The following is a 17,811-nucleotide window of genomic DNA, read 5'->3' on the forward strand; positions in this document are numbered from 1 at the left end:
TCCCCTTAGATCTCAGCCACCTCAGCTCTCCGCTCCCTTCCACTTGAGTATTTCTGAAAACACCCACATCTGTGGCTGATTTTCAGTTCGTGAGCCTTGTGGGTGCAGTGGAAGCTAATAGCCGGGATTCTGGGCCAGATTCTGCCAATAAGACGCACGGAGGAGTTGGTGACTGGGAGTGCGAAGGAAATTTCCCCAAGTCTCCTTGGGCCTTTCTCCTGGACGGGCTGGGTAACTCTCCAGGTCTCCAGAGGACCCAGGAGGAGCCCAGTGGGTGGGAGGGCCCGCCACCTCAGCCCCCGTGGTGAGGATGGAGACAGCCTGGGCGGGGAAGGGGCTGGGAAACCACCTGGGAGTTGGCAGCCAGCGGGGCGCCCCGCTGCTCCCCCAGCCCCTCTGGCCTCCTCGCAGAGGTCTGACCAAGCAAGACAGAGTGCAGGCTGCCTGAAGGAGCAGAGCCTGGAAGAAACCTAGGCTGGGGAGGACCTAGGCTGGCGGGCCTGGGGCCAGGCCTGGGACCGGCAGCCAAGCTTGCTGCCCTGACGGCAGACCATCCCCCCGGGGCCCCCAGTTCAGTGTGGGAGGGTCTGAGCTCCTGAGGGTCAGCAGAGGCCATCCAAAGGCCAGCCTGTCCACCCCCTGGGCAAGGCGCACGGCACCGGTGGTCCTGATAGTGAGGCCAGGAAGGCCAACCGTCAGGAGCTGGAGCAAGGGTGTCTCCCTTTCCTCCTACGGGGAGGCTCCACCCCACCCACAGCCGCTCCACCTCCACAGGCCTCGCGCCTGCTCATTTACATGTCCCTTTCCCATTGGTCAATGGCAGGCAGGTAGGCCTGTGGTACCCGCCCAGAGGCGGGGCCTGCTCTGGGGGCGGGGCCATGGCGCTGGTCCTGGAGGACCCAGACTGCAGGAGGTGGCTGCTGACTGGAGGGACGCTCTGGGGGTACTGGGTTGTAAGTGACTTCACTGTCTCCCAGAGAAGCACCACCTGGGAGAGCAGTTCTAGGGCAGGCTCTTCCCTTTCTGTAGGGCCCTGCTGGGTCCACCATGAATGACTGGGAAGCTAGTGCCTCGAGTCAGATGGTCAAGACGCAGGGGTCTTCTCCCCGGTCCTCCCCCCAAGGAGGAGGCTCCGTGGTGGCTGCTGAGTCTTGGGGGGCTACTCTGGGGGGTTCCTTTTCAAAGTGATGATGATGTGATGGCGACTGCTCCGCGTCTCCTCTGGATCCTGTGGCTCCGCGCGTCGCGGGCACTGGGCTGTGGGGGGGGTGAGTGTGTGTGTGCAAGGCTTTTGTTCCTCTGGCATTTTGGTGGGGTGAGATAAGGGAAGCGGAACGCGGAGCGAGCAGGCAGATAGATACAGCGATAGCGGCTCCTCACCGCACAGCGCGTATCGCCCTCTTTATCTCAGTTCCCTTTTCTTTCTGTCTTTGTGTTGGGGGCCGGGAGGGTGGAACACACCCACCCCACCTCCCACAGCCCTGGAGCTTGGGGTGGGGGCTTCCCTGTCTTAGGTCCCAGCTCAGCACCTTCCCACCCGGCCCCACACAGCCAGGGCTGGCCAGGGCGCCGGCCGCAGACCTACAGGCTGTGGGCACTGGGGGCAGCCACAGGACGACGGCCTGGTGGGGGGCACTGTCTGGGGGGACACTGGTGGGGGATGCTGCCTGGTGGGGAGGCTGTCTTCTGGGGGGCTCTGGGGGGGAACGCTGCCTGGTGGGGTCCCAGCACTCCATCTCATCAGCTCCGTGACCCACGGGGCAGCCACACCCTGGTGAGAGGCCCAGAGACGCGATGCTGCTTAGCCAAGGTCACACAGCCGGGCTGGTGCTGGAGCTGCACCTGAGCCGCTTGGGCCTCCAGGCCAGCCACCCGCAGAGAAGGTGCTTGCTGCCTCCTGGAGAGCCCTTGGTGGGGAGGGGACTTGACAAGGACGGGGGCCTCAGGAGATGCGGCCAGAGCCCACCAGGGACTCGGCCCTGGACCTGAAGGGTCCTCACTCCATTCTAGAAGTCCCGACCCAGAGCATGGGCAGCTGGACTGCTGTGAGCGTGCGCCCTGCGGCCCAGCCACTGGCGGAGGCCGTCCTAGGAGCAGACTCCCGGGACCGCGAGGCCAGATGCGCCAGGCAGGGCGCCTGGGTCACTGGGGAATGGGAGAGGGGCAGGAGAGGCCGCCAGGTTTCAGGACCTAACCAAGGCGACTGGCCAAGGGGACCAGGAAGAACACCAACAGCACTAGCTGGACATGCGGCCGCCCCGGGACCCTCTCCCTGCCACGCCACGTGCCTGGGCAGCGCTGGGCTGAACCACCACACCACGCCACGCCACGCCACGCCACGTGCCCGGGCAGCGCTGGGGTGAACCACCACACCACGCCACGCACGCCACGTGCCCGGGCAGCGCTGGGCTGAACCACCACACCACGCCATGCCACGTCACGCCACGTGCCCGGGGCAGCGCTGGGCTGAACCACCACGCCACGCCACGCCACGCCACGCCATGTGCCCGGGCAGCGCTGGGCTGAACCACCACACCATGCCACACACCTGGGCAGCACTGGGCTGAACCACCACACCACGCCACGCCACGCCACGTGCCCGGGCAGTGCTGGGCTGAACCACCACACCACGCCACGCCACGTCACGCCACGTGCCCGGGCAGCGCTGGGCTCTCACCCCGCCACACCATGCACCCCAGGCAGCGCTGGATGAACCACCACACTACGCCACGCCACGCCACGTGCCCGGGCAGCGCTGGGCTGAACCACCACACCACGCCACGCCACGTCACGCCACGTGGCCCGGGCAGCACTGGGCTGAACCACCACACCACGCCACGTCACGTGCCCGGGCAGCGCTGGGCTGAACCACCACACCACGCCACGTCATGCCACGTGCCCGGGCAGCGCTGGGCTGAACCGCCACACCACGCCACACACCTGGGCAGCGCTGGGCTGAACCACCACACCACGCCACACACCCAGGCAGCGCTGGGCTGAACCACCACACCATGCCACGCACCCAGGCAGCGCTGGGCTGTCTCACCCCGCCACACACCCGGGCAGCGCTGGGCTGAACCACCACACCACACCACACACCTGGCAGCGCTGGGCTGAACCACCACACCATGCCACACAGCCAGGCAGCGCTGGGCTGTCTCACCCCGCCACACACCCGGGCAGCGCTGGGCTGAGCTGACGCGTGCCTGCTGCACAGGGCCCTGGCGCCGGCCCCCATTCTCCCCACTTCGGTCTTCAGGGACCAAGGAGGATGGAACGGCCGGGCCGCTGGAGAGTGGGCAAGGCCAGGCTAGGAGCTGAGAGTCACCTGCCCAGCTGCTAGCCAGGGGCAGGACCTGCACTCTGGCCACTCCATCCTACACCTGTTCCCCTCTCCAATTTCACTGGCAACACCTCACTTCCTTCAGACTTGTGATGCAAACCCAACCCAGAAGTCAGAAGCCAACTCTCTCGCCAAAGGAGCCTATCTGTGGAGCAGACGAAGGGCCTCCAAGAAACACGCAATGGGGGCTGGGGATATAGCCTAGCGGCAAGAGTGCCTGCTTCGGATACACGAGGCCCTAGGTTCGATTCCCCAGCACCACATATACAGAAAACGGCCAGAAGCGGCGCTGTGGCTCAAGTGGCAGAGTGCTAGCCTTGAGCAAAGGAAGCCAGGGAACAGTGTTCAGGCCCTGAGTCCAAGGCCCAGGACTGGCAAAAAAAAAAAAAAAAAAAAAAAAAAAGAACACGCAATGGCAGAGACAGACTGGCCTCGCTGGGCGCAGCCTCTGCCCCCCCCCCCCCCCGGGCAAGGCGTGTGGCGCTGGGCCGCGGGTGCCCCACTGTGTGCCAGCTTCTCCCTGAAACAGAGGTGCGCGGGCAGACAAGGCCCATGGCCGCAGACAGCCACGGCGTCCAGACGGAGGTAGACACAGAGCTGGGACTCGCTCGGAGCAGGCCCTCCTGGTCCCCCCATGCCGTGGGGCCTTAGGCGATTTGCTCGACTTCTCTGAGCTTTGAGTTTCCAGAAGAGAAAAGAAGTCCTGGATGTTTCCTCCAAGGTGCTGAGTGGACTTGGCACCAGGCAGGCCGAGCCCGGGCCTTGCCTTCGGGAGAGGCTCAAGAAGGGAAGCTGTGACCTGACAATGGCCACCATGAAGACTTTCCCTGGGGAGCCCCACAGCCACCCAGAAGAGCCAGCCGTGCCCCATCCGGGTCTCCTGCCACCAGGGCCAAGCCTGATAAAAGACAGACCCAGAGCAGGGGCCTGTGGTCTAACAGCACCTGCCCGGGGAGCCGCCCCGCCTCGTTTCCCCTCCCGCAGGGCAGGCGCGGGCTCCCGAGTCTGCCTCACCTGTCCCTCAGCAGGAGGATTAGCCTTACGCAGCCTTAATCGCTGCTAATCACACCATCGGTGCAGATCTCGGATCAGCTGAAGGATGCGGCTTTATCCCGACAGCCGCACAGTGGCACCTGAGTCCCATCCGGCACCGACGGTGACGTGTGGCAGCCAGGCTGAAGGAGCGGGAGGAGGCAGGGTGGCCGGGACAAGTCCCTCCCGGCCCCAGCTGCCTGCCGGGGCTCTGCCTGGTACCCCAACACACCAAGCCCCTACTGAACAGCGGGCAGAACTCCTGCCCGGAGACACCGCGCCCTCCCCAGGAGGCTGGGTCTACACCGCACAAATGAGGAAACTGAGGCACAGAGGCCCCCACACGATGCCAGGCTTCGGGGGGAGGGCCCAAGGGCGGGCAGTGTGGCCGCACCGCCACTCGGTGGCCGGCACCGGGCTGCCCTGCGCGGCTGGCCGAGCGGAGGCCCGGGTGGCTCACCGGGGCCTGGACGGCCTCTCCAGAGGCCGTTCTGGGCGGCTGGACACTGGGTGGTTCCAGTCCCAGCCTGGCCCCAGGGGCCAGGAGAAGACGGAGAGGCGGCCAAGGGCTCCCCTCCTGGGGCCTCAGCCCCCTCCCTTCCCCCCTACCTTCTTTTTCAAAAACATAATTTATCTGTGTATTATCAAGAAATCCAGACACTTTAATCAGTGAGCTATGAAGTCAGAATTTCCATTCTTATCTGCGGGAGGAGTGGAAGTGGAGGAGATAGGAAGACCGCTGGTGGGGAATGTTAATGGGCGGGGGAGGCTGGGCCGTTGGCCACTGAGACGGCTATCTCCTCCATTATCGAGGCTGTATCTCACCCACCATCTCAGTGCGGTAATGGGGCCAGTTCAACTTTCCGAGTTATCACAGGAGTTGAAACCTGCGCCCGCAGAGGCCCGGATGGGGAGACAGACAGCGTGGGGCAGACCAGGCTTCAGCTGCCCAGGGGAGGCCGGGCCGGGCCGGGCCGGGGTGCCTGCAGACCGCAGAGCCACACACAGGGACACTGTCTGCTCAGGAGGGGAAACCGAGGCAGGGGCACCTTAGACGCCATGTGCACAGGGCCTACCAAGCACTGGGCTCCCTGCAGCCCGGGGCAGGGCAGGGACTTGCCCAGGGCCAGGCAGGGACAGCAGACCTGGCTGGGTCCTGGGGCCCAGGCCCTGTAGGGAGCCTTGGCCTAAGGGCCCTGCTTCCCCTCCCCCAAAACGTCCGCACAGAGGCTCCCCCCAGGGGGGGGGGCCTCGCTCCACGGTCACCCCTGGACGCGAGCCTCAGCCGATCCGGTCTGTAGGTCCTGGGCACTGGGTGGGCACAAGTGGCTTGGACGGGAGCTGGGGCGGCTGCGGGCCTCGGCTTTCCCACTGGTCGCGGGGCTGCAGAGGGGCCTCAGGGGTAGCGGGGCGTACCCCAGGCGCCCGGCCTCGCTGCGGGATAGAATCCAGCAGGGCCAGGAACTGGAGACACACACCAGCGCCAGCCAGGCCGCCCCTTCAGGCAGGCTCCCCCACCAGATTCCTACCCGCCAGCCATGCTACCCTCCTACACCGGGGAAACCGAGGCTCAGAGGACCGGCGTCCCACAGCCGTCCACTTGCAGAGATGGGGTGACCTCTCCTGACTATGTCACCGGGGCGCAGACAAGGATGCCCCGGGACGCTGAGCAGAAGGCCCACGCCGCATGCTGGGCAGTGCTGGCGCTGGGCTCCGGGGCAGGGCAGGGCAGCCGGAGCCCCTGGACCAGCCGGGCCCGCACCGAAGCAGCCGCCCGGCCTATCACCGGGGGCGCTGAGGCTCAGGGGCCACAGGCGGCAGGTTGTCTGACTCGCCGTCTCACTCAGCTCCCTGCTCCTGCCCAGACGACGCCTTTCCTTCCTCCTTCTCTGCTCTGTTTCGGTGGTACTGGGGTCTGAGCGCAGGGCCTCCGGCTGCGGGGCGGGGGCTCCACCGCTGGGGCCCGGGGCCCGGCCGGCTCCCGGGTCAGGTGACCTCAGCCAGCGAGGAGGTGTGGGGCAGGAAAGGCCTGAGGCGGGAGGCAGGGGGTCTAGGGCCAGGGTGTGCTGGAGGGCGGTCGCACTTTAGGAGGGGGAAGGCAAGGCGGTGGGAAACCGCGGGCCCTCGGGGATGCTGGCAAAACCCGCAGCGCAGCTGGCGGTGCCCGGTGGCAGCGCCCACCAGTGCCGTCGCCCAACGCAGGGCCCGTGTCAGGTCCCGGAGGACCTCCGGAGGCCCCTGGAGGGCGGGGGCACAGGCCGGGCCTGCCACCGCTGTCTGCCTTGAGGGGAGGCGAGGGGAGGGGAGGGCAGGCAGGGCATCCCAGGCCTCTAGAGACCCACGGGCAGCGGGGGCCAAGGAGGCTGCTGGGCAGAGGCGGTGGCCGGAGCTCCGAGCACCTGTGCGAAGCCACCGAGCCTGAGCCGGGCTGCCGATGCCCGGGCGTGCGGCCCGCGGGCGTGGCGGCCCACCTCTCGGCACAGAGGGTGGGCCCTGCCACGCCGACAGGGCAGGCATCACAGAAGCAAACTCCTGCAGCCAACTCCGTGGCCAGCAGCCCGCCGCCGCCACGGCCAAAGCCCGGTCTGCCGGGAGGGAACGGGCAGACGAGGCCCGAGGGGCGATGTGCGGCACGGCCTCTGCGTCCCCATCTGTGAAGTGGGGACAGGAGACCCCGGGCGCCTCCCGGAAGACCCCAGGGAACGCGGCGGGAGGCGAGCGGGCCCGTCCGGCCAGGCGGGTCTGTGCAGGCCCGGCCCGGGTCCGAGGGCTGGCGATACCAATCGGAGGTAACAGCTGCGTCTAGGAGGCCTGTCGATGGCAGATAGGCCTTGCGAGTATTATTCACGCGCCGTCAAGCCCCAGGACCGTCTGGTTGGCATAGAAACAGGAGATAAGGGGCACAATTAATGGCATCGCATTCCTCCTCCTTTCTTCCCCAACTGACCCACTTAATCCCAGAGCTCAGTGCCATGCTGGGCTCCGGGTGACCTCCAGGGAGGGAGGCTGGGCCCAGGGCTCCGGCTGGGGAGGCTGCATGAGGCCTCTCCAGGGGCTGCCCCGGTCCCCCGTGGCCCGGGGAGGGCGGTGGGCACCCCAGGGCTGCGGCCACAGGCCCACTGCACCCAAGCGGAGACGGGGGCCCGGGCCACCGGCACGCAGCTCCAGTACCCCGGCTTTAAAGGAGGAAAACCGCGTCCTCCCCGCATGATCTCCCAGCGGGGAAGCTGCCGCGGGCTCAAGGGCGGCCCGGCGCGGGGCAGGGGCCCCACGCACCCCCCACCAGCAGCACCAGCACCGCGGCGGGGCCTTCCTGGGCCTGACGCGGGAGCCAACGTGACGCCCCGGCAGGCACGAGGGATGACAGAGGCTTCGGGGCCCGGGGCAGGGCGACAGAATCCCTCCCACCTCCGGCTCCCTCTGCGCCAGGACTCGGGTGACCTTGACCTGGAGTGCCGGGCAGACGCGCGCTGCTGCTTCGGGGTGCCGGCCAGGGCTGGGTGGCAGGGCCACGCAGAGGCAGGAGGGACAAGCCCTGCTGGCCCCTGGACGGCACACACCACCCCAAAGGGACACACCGGGGGAGGTGATCCGTCCAGGTGGCTCAGAGGCTGCAGGCTGGGCGGCCGGAGCCCCGCTGTCTGCGTGATGCCGTCACAGCGGGCCGGTGGGCACGGCGGGAGGGTCCCCCGGAGCCCCGCGCCTGGACCTCCCAGGCCCCAACCTGGAAGGGAGTACGGCCATCAAAACCTGCCAGGACCACCCCAGCCGGCCTGGGCGGAGGGCGCTCCCCGGACAGCAGCAGGGCTCCCCCAGGGCACGGTGGGTGTTGGGGAACGAGGCAGGTGGCTTTGAGGCTTGGAGTGAATTAGTCATCCCGTGGCTACCATTAGTTTGTTTAATCCAACTGTGAGAATGTGTGAAAACACCCGCTCTGGCTGGGCGGGAGGTGGCAAGTCCCTGGGCTCCTTCCGGAAGCCTCCGGCTGGCCCGCCTCCATTTAGTGTCTGGGGTCTCTGACAAAGGGACTTTTTACCACCCACGTTCCAGCCCAGGGCTATTTTCTCAGCGAGGAAACGGAGGATGACCCTGGACTCCACTGTGTGCTGACCTCAAGTTCCCCACGTCTCTACCCCAGACAGCCAGGGGCCAGCGGAAAGCGAAGACCGGCCTCGTCTCTCGCGCCTGGCCTCTTCCGGACAGTTTGGGGGGTCCCTTGTGAGGAGTGTCCCCGACCCTCGGCTCTCACGGGCCCTCGGGGACCCAGCGCCTCTCGTCACCAGGTGCTCACTGAGCACCGCCAAGGCAGATCCGGGCAGACTAGCCCTGAGGCGGCACCAAGGGAAGAAGAGATCACAACACGGGACTATCCCCAAACAGTCAGGTCCGTGGGAACTACCTTTCTTCTTCTTCTTCTTCTTCTTCTTCTTCTTCTTCTTCTTTTCTTCTTCTTCTTCTTCTTCTTCAAGAAAACTCCAAGCAGGCTACACCTAAGACTTGCCAGAAATCAACAGCAACCCAGCACCAATCAAGGGAAACCACCAAGTGCTCAGCGGGGTGCTGAGCACCCTCTAATAGGAATGGGGGACGGGGTGTCTCCCCTCCTTCTGCCAGCACTAAGTCGGTTTCCTTTCATTTTGGTGGACCTGGCCTCGGGGACAGGATCAACTTTTTGACAATTAAGTGTTTGGAGGGGAAACTCCCCAGATGGATGGTGGCAGGGGCCCAGCTGGACGCCCCTGCGGCTGCTCCAGCCTCCAACCCAGCCAGGCCTGGTGGCGTTAGATAAGGCCCCTTATCACCCTCGGCGATCGCGGCGGGGCGGGCCCCCCCCTATCGGGGCTCACATCGCCCGGGTGGGAGGCCAGCTTGGAGGTGAGTGCTCCGGGGTCGGAGCTCTGCCCAGCCCCGCGTCCCCACCACGGTCGGCCTATCACCTCAGCCATCTGGCTGGCCAAGGCCAGGCTCCTGCCTCCCCTTCCTCCCTCCCACGTTTGAAGTTAATAAATAGAAGCGCCTATCTGCCTGCCATCGGTGGTCTGCCTTATCAGTGCGGTACATCTATCTCCAAGCAGAACAAAAGGCTCGCGGAGCTGGGGCAGCTGCATTCCCGCTGCGTCGGGGGGGGGGGGGGGGGGGGAGTGACAGGATGGCTGGGGTCTCGGCGGCCTGCACCTGGCCAGGTGAAGCCAGGGCAGAGGTTCACACTAGGAGGCTGAAAGCACAGTTGTGGGCAGAGGGCGGGCGGACAGGCGCCGCTGCTTGGTGATAATCAGCGTTCAGATCTTAACTCCTTTCCATCTGCCGAGGGGAGGAGGCAACCGGGGCCCAAGCAGAGGGGAGGGTCCTGGGCCCCACCTCCCAGACTGACCCCCACCCTGCCCAGTCCTGGAACACAGTGAGGGGAGTCTGAGGGGCTTGCCCTCGCAGTCCCAGCCCCAGGGAGCAAGCCCTCCCGGCTCTGCTCCGATCCTGTAGGCCTATCAGTACTGGCGATCAGTTCCCAACCTGCGATCTCCCTGCCCTAGCTATCTGCATTTCTCATCAAGCTGAAATACACACACACACACACACACACACACACACCCCAGAACTGAACAGCAGAGGCGCACCAGGGAGGAGGGGGAGAGAAACGAGAGAAAGAGTGCAGATCCGGACCTGTGGGTGGTTTTAATACTTGAGTTGACACGATAGAAGGCGACTTTCGGAAAACAGGTCCCACTTGCATTTGGGGAGTCAGGTTACGGGAACCCGGATTTCTGCCTTGGATTCCTCCCCCCCCACCCCAGAACTTAGGAGCAGGACACTCCCACAGGCTAAAGGCACTTGGGGTCTAAGAGGCAGCGGTCACGCGGGCAGAGGAGACAGTGCCGGGCACCCGGAGCTGGGAAACCAAGCAGCCCCTTGGTAACCTTCTAGGCCTGTCCAGATGAGGCCCGGCCAGCGGGCGGCGCCAGGGGGGAAGCCCCGTTGGATGACTGGGCCTGGTTATAGAGGTGCCAAGTGGTGGGAGGCGGTGTGGATTGGGGAGGGGCGCTTCCCGCGCGCCCCACTCGCTCCGATCACAGCCCAGGGGTCCCCAGCCCCGAGGCCCGAGGCGCTCCGTCCCGGGACACCAGCCCGGGGGAGAAACTTGGAGAGTGCAGGGCGACGCGAGCCCCCTCGGATGTGGGGGTGGGAAGAGGGCAAGTGAGGGCACCGTTCGCTCCCCTGGAAGCCCAGGGAGGACCCCGCGCGGGCCAGGCCTCCAGGAGGCGTCCCCGGTGGGCCGAGGGGAGCGCTGGCGTGGCGGCGGCCGCAACCCCCCCTCCCGGCGGCGGGGCGGCGGGCGGGCGGGCGCCGGCGGTGGGCGCCCCTCTCGCTCGCTCGCTCCCAGGTCTCTTCCTTTCTCCCCCTGGATACAAAGCCTGGGAGAGTCGGGGGCGCGATAAGATCACAATTTCAGCCCGTCCCGACGGAGCGATCTATCGGGACGGGACTTGCAGAATGGAATATTTTAAACTTTATCGGCGCCCAGATCCGGGCCGCGCTATCGCCGCACCATCTCGGGGCTGCGGGGGAGGGGCGGGCCGCGCGGTGGCCGCGCGTGGTCCGGGCCGCGCCCCCGCGGGGCCCCGCCGGCGGGGGCCGGACCGCGGGGGGCGCGGCGCGGGGTGAAGGTCGCGGGCGGCGCGGGGGGCGCGCCGGGGCGCGCGGGCGGCGGGGACCGCGGGCAAAGTTTGACTCACGCCTGATCTGCCGGGGGTTGCTCTGTTTCCTCCTGGACATGTCTCCGGCGCCGCGCGCCCTCGCGGCGGCCGCCTCTAGCCCCGGGCGGGCGGCGGCGGCGGCGGGGGCGCGGCGGGGCCGGGGGACCGACCATGCCCCCGGCCCGCTGGCTCCACGGTCGCTCCGGCCCGCGCCCCCAGCCCGCCGCGCCGGCCGGGAGCCGCCGGCGCCCACACGGAGGCCCGAGGCCACGGTCCTGCGCTCCGGCGGGCGGCGGGCTGGTGTCGGCTCCTCGGCTCCCGCGCGGACGCCGCCGCCGTCCGGCTTTTCTCAATGAAGCCCGCGGGCAGCGAACGACGAGCCGGTGGACGCGGCGAGGGCGCTCCGGGCGGGCCGGCGGGCCGGCGCGGGGCGGGGCTGGCGCGTCGGCCGCCGCCGCGCTGCTGGGCCCGCCTCCGCGGGGCCGGGCTTCCCCGCCGCCGGCCCCGCCCCTCCGGGCCGGCCCTTCCCGCCGCCGGCCCCGCCCCCCACAGGCCCCGCCCCTCCCGGCCGGCCCTACCCGCCGCCGGCCCCGCCCCCCTAGACCCCGCCCCTCCCGGCGGCCCTTCCCGCCGCCGGCCCCGCCCCCCACAGGCCTCGCCCCTCCCGGCCGGCCCTACCCGCCGCCGGCCCCGCCCCCCACAGGCCCCGCCCCTCCAGGCCCTTCCTTCCCGCCTCTGTCCCCGCCCTACTCCCAGGCCCCGCCTCTCATCGCCCTTCCCGCCCGCCTCTGGCCCCGCCCCCTGGCCTCGGCCCCCGCCCCTCGCCGCCCTTCCCGCCCGCCTCTGGCCCCGCCTCCGGCCACGGCCCCGCCCCTCCCGGTCGCCCTCTGCGGCGCGGAGCCTGCCCCCTCCAGGCCGGGGCGCAGGGCTTGCTCAGCCGCAGCCCTCGGCCCCGCTCCACCCATCCTCGACCCCAGACGCGGCGATGTCCTCGGGCTTAGCCAGGACGTGACGATCTGCCCCGGTGGCCACATACGGACTTGGTGGTGTAGCTGAGCTCCTGCCACCACCCCCCCCCCCCCCCCCCGTCCAGGGGCAGTCGGGGCTCCCGAGCCCCGCCCACCCGCGGTCCCTCCCGGGGCCTGGCGGAGCTGTCCTGGAGCTGGGGCGGTGGGAGCGGCCGGCGGGGCCGCAGACCCCAGGGATGCCCGCTTGTGTCTTGGGACAGACGGGTCGCATGTGGGGCTTCTGGTCACCGAGGGGCTTCCATCGGAATCTGCACGGCCCCTCACTTCTGGTGGCCGTGACCCTGCACCGTGCCATCTTCGAGGGATCCTCCTGCTTGAGGGACCCCGAGGCCAGCGGCGGGCGCTGCCCCTTCCTTGGGCCTCCTCCCTGGCGCCCGCCGCCCTCAGCGGAGGCCCGTGGAGGCGGTGTCCCCGCCCGGAACGGGGCATGCTAGTGGATTCCTGGTGGGGGTTCTATGTGCCCCAACCCCCAGTGAAACACCTCCCTCATCCTCTGGAGGGGTCCCTGGGCCCTAGAAGCGCCCCCTCTCCCCAGGGGGGACTCGGGGACCCGACAGCATGGGCAGAGGGCTCGTCCGCAGCCTCCGCTGCCCCGTACCTTTTCGTACCCAAGGGCTGCGTTGGATGCGGCGTCCTTTCTCCACGAGGGGAGTTACCCCCGAGGACTTTGGGAACAGCAGCGGGATGGAAAGCCCGCACCCCCGTGGAGGTGTCGTCACATGACCTCCCTGAGCCACCGGTGTCACGCGCAAGGTATGCATGACTCTCGTTCCGGCTTCCGTTGCCCCAGCTTGGGAACAGTGAGGGAGTTGCCCCCTGTCCGTACCGCGTCCCTCGGGGAAGGTGACTGGGCCGTGTGGGAGACTGGCCAGTGGGACAAGGGGCTGAGGTCCGGGAGCTGAGGAGACGCGGGAAGTGCTGCTCTGTCCCAGAGGACCCCTCTGCCCGGGGTGGCTGTGGGGGGGGGCAGATGTGTGAGCGCAGCCCTTCCACACCCCCTGTGCATGGGCGCGGCCTGGCTCTGCGGTGTCTTGGGGGCCTCTTCTGAGGTGGCCCTGCCCTTCTCCCAGGGCTCCAGGGCGCTTCAGAGGCTTCCGAGGCTCAGCTCGGGTGGGGGAGCTGGGATGCAGCCCCAGGTCTGCCCCCAGGGCCCCTCTCCTTGATCTTGGCCTTCTTGTCTGGCCTGCTGTGGTAGAGGGTGTGGTTCTCCACTTCCACCTGTAACTCAGGATGGTAGGTGCTGGGCTCCTCTGGCCTCCGTGCCCTGGACTCTGTGCCGCCTCTGCCTTCTGTCGGGGGGTGGGGTGGCTCCTCGGTGGCCAGGCTGAGGTAGCATTTCCCACACCCATGCCCTACAGGCTCAATCACTCCCAGTGGGACGCCCCAATGTCTCTATTGTCCCTCCTGCTCTGCACCATCATCCGGACCCCTGTCCCTACCCCAGCGGGTCCCCTCAGCCACTCCTCCCGCCCTATCGCAGGCCCGAGCCACTGGCTCCTTCCCGAGAGCGATGGTGCTCACGGCACAGGTGACCTGCCCTCGCTTCACCTCTGTAGAGCGGGCCCTTTACACAGGCTCCTCCGGTGCCCGCGCAGCCTCTCCTCCTGACGCCTGGCTCAGCTCCTTCCTTCCCCCCTTCCCTTCCTTCCTTCCTTCCTTCCTTCTTTCCTTCCTTCCTTCTTCCTTCCTTCCTTCCCCTCCCTTCCTTCCTTCCTTCCTTCCTTCCTTCCTTCCTTCCCCTCCCTTCCTTCCTTCCTTCCTTCCTTCCTTCCTTCCCCTCCCTTCCTTCCTTCCTTCCTTCCTTCCTTCCCCTCCCTTCCTTCCTTCCTTCCTTCCTTCCTTCCTTCCTTCCTTCCTTCCCCCCTTCCCTTCCTTCCTTCCTTCCTTCCTTTCCCCCTTCCCTTCCTTCCTTCCTTCCTTCCTTCCCCTCCCTTCCTTCCTTCCTTCCTTCCTTCCTTCCTTCCTTCCTTCCTTCCCCTCCCTTCCTTCCTTCCTTCCTTCCTTCCCCTCCCTTCCTTTCCTTCCTTCCTTCCTTCCTTCCCCCCTTCCCTTCCTTGCTTCCTTCCTTCCTTCCTTCCCCTTCCCTTCCTTCCTTCCTTCCTTCCTTCCTTCCTTCCTTCCCCCTTCCTTCCTTCCTTCCCCCTTCCTTCCTTCCTTCCTTCCTTCCCCCTTCCCTTCCTTCCTTCCTTCCTTCCTTCCCCCTTCCTTCCTTCCTTCCTTCCTTCCTTCCCCCTTCCCTTCCTCCCTTCCTTCCTTCCTTCCTTCCCCTCCCTTCCTTCCTTCCTTCCTTCCTTCCTTCCTTCTTCCTCCCTCCCTCCCTCCCTTCCTTCCTTCCTTTTTGAGAGCCTTGTGGCTGCAATGGGACAAGCTCCGTCCCCGGTGCTCAGGGTGGGGCCGGCTGCCTCTCTTGCGCTCAGCTCCTGGCCGTTGCACACTGGTGGTGACAGGGGTGACCGTGGGGCCCTCCTGTCCAGCCTGGCCCTGGGGACTGACAAGCATCGTCTGCTCAGAGAAACACTCTGAAGGGGAAACTGTTCATTGGCCATTGCCAGGTGGGTAAACTGAGGCATCACTGTGGGAAGTCACTCGGCCTTGGGCAGAGCTGGATTTGCCCCGGGAATGCAGGCCCTCTGACTGATGATGGACACTAGAGGCGGGTTCCGAGCTCAGAGCCCACCCCTGTCCCCCGCCTCTGCCTGCCCCCACCTCTCCCAGGCCCCCACCTGCCCCGGATCCTGAGCCTGGCCCCTGGCAGCCACCCGGGGGGGGAGCTGAGGCGCGGAGCCGTGGCCCAGGCTGACGCGTGCTGGCGCTGCCTTCGAGGAGGGTTTAATTAACTTCCGCTTCCACGAGGATAATGAGTTTAAACACCGCATGACGGCTGAGGAGGTCACGCAGCAGCGAGGATGTCAACATAAATTAAGTTAGGACCGGGCTGCGGCCCCTGGCTCTGTGGACGGGGGACTCAGGTTGCTGGCGACGGCGTTCCGGTTGCCGTGGCAGGAGGGAGAGGGCGGAGCCAGGGGCAGCCGCACCTGCCCTCCACTCGGCCTCTGCCCCTCTACACCCCGCGCGCTGCCTCCCGGGCCGGGCACCGGGCTCCTGCCTGCACCCCCTCCATCGTGGGCCAGCGGAGCTCCTGGCCTAGCCTGCGGGGGGCCGACCAGGCACAGGAGGGCATCTGAGGCCCCCACCTCAGCTGCCTGCCCCCCGCGCCTCTTTCTCCTTTCCTTCTTCCCTTCCTTTCCCGCACACGCCTCCCGTCTGTCCTTCCAGTCGTCCTTCCTTCTGCCCATGAGCGGGTGTGGAGCCAATGTCTGCACATGTCCCTTCGCTGAGGGCTGGGGTGGGGTGGAGGGAGGCGGCAGAGGGGGTCGTAGTTGGCATGGGGGGGGCCGGGCCGGGCCCTGTCGTAGTTGGCATGGGGGGCAGGGGCAGGGCTCTGTCGTAGTTGGCATGGGGGGCGGGGCAGGGCCCTGTCGTAGTTGGCATGGGGGGGCGGGGTAGGGCCCTGTCATAGTTGCCATGGGGGGCAGGGGCAGGGCCCTGTCATAGTTGGCATGGGGGGCGGGGCCCTGTCGTAGTTGGCATGGGGGGCGGGGCCCTGTCGTAGTTGGCATGGGGGGGCAGGGCCCTGTCATAGTTGGCATGGGGGGGCAGGGGCGGGGCTCTGTCGTAGTTGGCATGGGGGGCGGGGCAGGGCCCTGTCGTAGTTGGCATGGGGGGGGCGGGGTGGGGCCCTCGGGGGCCTGCGAGCCCGAGTCCTTTGCTTCCAGCCCACGTCCCACTGTGCTGAGCCTCCTCACCACGCGGGCAGAGGCCCCCGCGCTCCTTCAGGGCCGGAGGCTGCCCCGCGGGGCTTGGGAGCAGCGCAGGCCGAGGCCCCGGGGGCCCCCCAGCCTCCTCTGTCTGGGAGCCCCGTGGCCTTGAGCTTCCGCCCCCAAGGACATCCCCGCGGCCAGAGAGGCAGACGCTGCCCTGGGAGGGGGGCCCGGCCTTGGCTTTGGGGGTGGAGGGAGGCCGGGAGGGGGGGTTGTCGGGCTCAGCGTGGCTGCACCGGCCTTTCCAGACACGGGCAGGGTTGTGCGGGCTTCACGTGGTACGTGAGCAGTGACGTGGCCGGGGGCCAGGGGGCCCCTCCGGAGCCCGCAAGCCCATTGCCTCACCGGAGGCTCAGGAACCCCTGGCGTGGGCCCCCAGGACTCAAGCCCCCCACCCCCCATGTCTGCCCCCCGTGTCTGCCCCTCCAGACCACTCTGTTTTTTTTGTTTTTGTTTTTGCCAGTCCTGGGCCTTGGACTCAGGGCCTGAGCACTGTCCCTGGCTTCCTTTTGCTCAAGGCTAGCACTCTGCCACTTGAGCCACAGCGCCCCTTCTGGCCGTTTTCTGTATATGTGGTGCTGGGGAATCGAACCCAGGGCCTCATGTATACGAGGCAAGCGCTCTTGCCACTAGGCCATAGTCCCAGCCTCCTCCAGACCACTCTGGATCCTTCCATCCCTCTTCCTGCCCAGGGCGCATTTCCCGGGGTGGGGGGCATGGTTTCTGGGTGGCCGCGGGCAGCTTATACATCTGCATGGAGAGCAGGCCACCCCCTCCCGCGATCCATCTGGTCCCCCACCCCGTGCTCCACGTCGACACCCCCCCATGCTCTACAGTCACAGCCCCCCACCCCCCCGCCTTCACTGTTCACAAGGCATCATGGCCCTCGAATGTCACGTGGCCCACCGTTCTGCCTTCCCCCCTCCCGCCTCCCCCGCCGCTGGGCCTGGCTTCGGGGGCACCAATGGACGCTGGTAACCCCGTGGCCGCCTAGCTCACCCTGCGGGGCTGCTCCGCGGGGTGCTGGCGCTGGGAGGGGCCCTGGAGCCCCCTGGAGCCCCCGGGAGCGGCGGCCCTGCTCGAGGACGAGGCCCCCGGGCAGAGAGGGTTTGTGGCCGTGGTGTCGTCTGCCGCAGGGGAAGGGGTGGCCGCAGCCCCGCTCCCACGTCCAGCTCGCTGTTCCTCCGCTCCCAGCTCCGCGGGGAGCCCTTCAGGCCGGCCCCTGACCCCTGACCCCTGACGTGCCCCGATGGCCTGCGTGGGTGCCGTGCGGGGATGCAGTCCCCGGGTCTGCACTGGTGAGTCCCCGCCCCGTGGCGGCGGGTCCCTGGGCGGGCGGAGGCTGCCACCTGCTGGCCAGGCTGGGGCTGGGCTGCTAGGGGTCTCCCGGCCACGGGGCACCGCGGGGGGCGGCCCCTCTCCAAGCCGGCTCCCGAGGGTGTGTGCAGGGCAGAGCGCCCACCCCGGGCCCCCCGGCTGAGCCTCCCGGCACTGAGGGGGGTGGGCCGGGCTGCGGGCCGGCCCGCCTCCCGGCCCGCCTCCGCCCAGAAGCCCCCCGATCCTCCTCAGACACAGGGGTCCCCACCCCAGGCCCGAGGGCCTCGCGGTCACACGGTGGCCAGGCCGGTCCCGCCGGAGGGCCGCCCCGCCCCGCTGGCACGGGGCACGCTCTCCCCGGGCTGAGCCCCGGGCTGCAGCGAGGGGCGGGGGCAAGGACGGACGCCACACAGCCAGAAGGGTTTCTGCGAAAATAGTGGGAATATATTTGAAAAGGCCCGTGAGCTGCGATTCTCCCCCACCAGTCCCCGCCCGCCCGCCGAGAGCAGCTCCGCGAGGGCCCAGCACCTTCTAGAGAGGCAGCGGGGGCCTGATTTGGTCTTGTGAGAAATGTCCAGATA

At 67.8% G+C, this 17,811-nt stretch overlaps 1 protein-coding gene across 1 annotated transcript in view; it reads right to left on the minus strand.

Annotated features, from left to right (window-relative positions):
- Positions 1-11,266, minus strand: part of Zfpm1 (zinc finger protein, FOG family member 1) — a 51,362-nt gene extending 40,096 nt beyond the window's left edge. Inside the window, exon 1 of the mRNA XM_048354958.1 lies at positions 11,104-11,266. Coding sequence (XP_048210915.1) covers positions 11,104-11,143 — 40 coding nt within the window. The 5' untranslated portion in view covers positions 11,144-11,266. The remainder of the gene's footprint in view (positions 1-11,103) is intronic.
- Between the last annotated feature and the right edge of the window lie 6,545 nt (positions 11,267-17,811).

The sequence above is a fragment of the Perognathus longimembris genome, chromosome 10 (genome assembly GCF_023159225.1).
Source record: "Perognathus longimembris pacificus isolate PPM17 chromosome 10, ASM2315922v1, whole genome shotgun sequence".
In the NCBI taxonomy this organism is placed as follows: domain Eukaryota; kingdom Metazoa; phylum Chordata; class Mammalia; order Rodentia; family Heteromyidae; genus Perognathus; species Perognathus longimembris.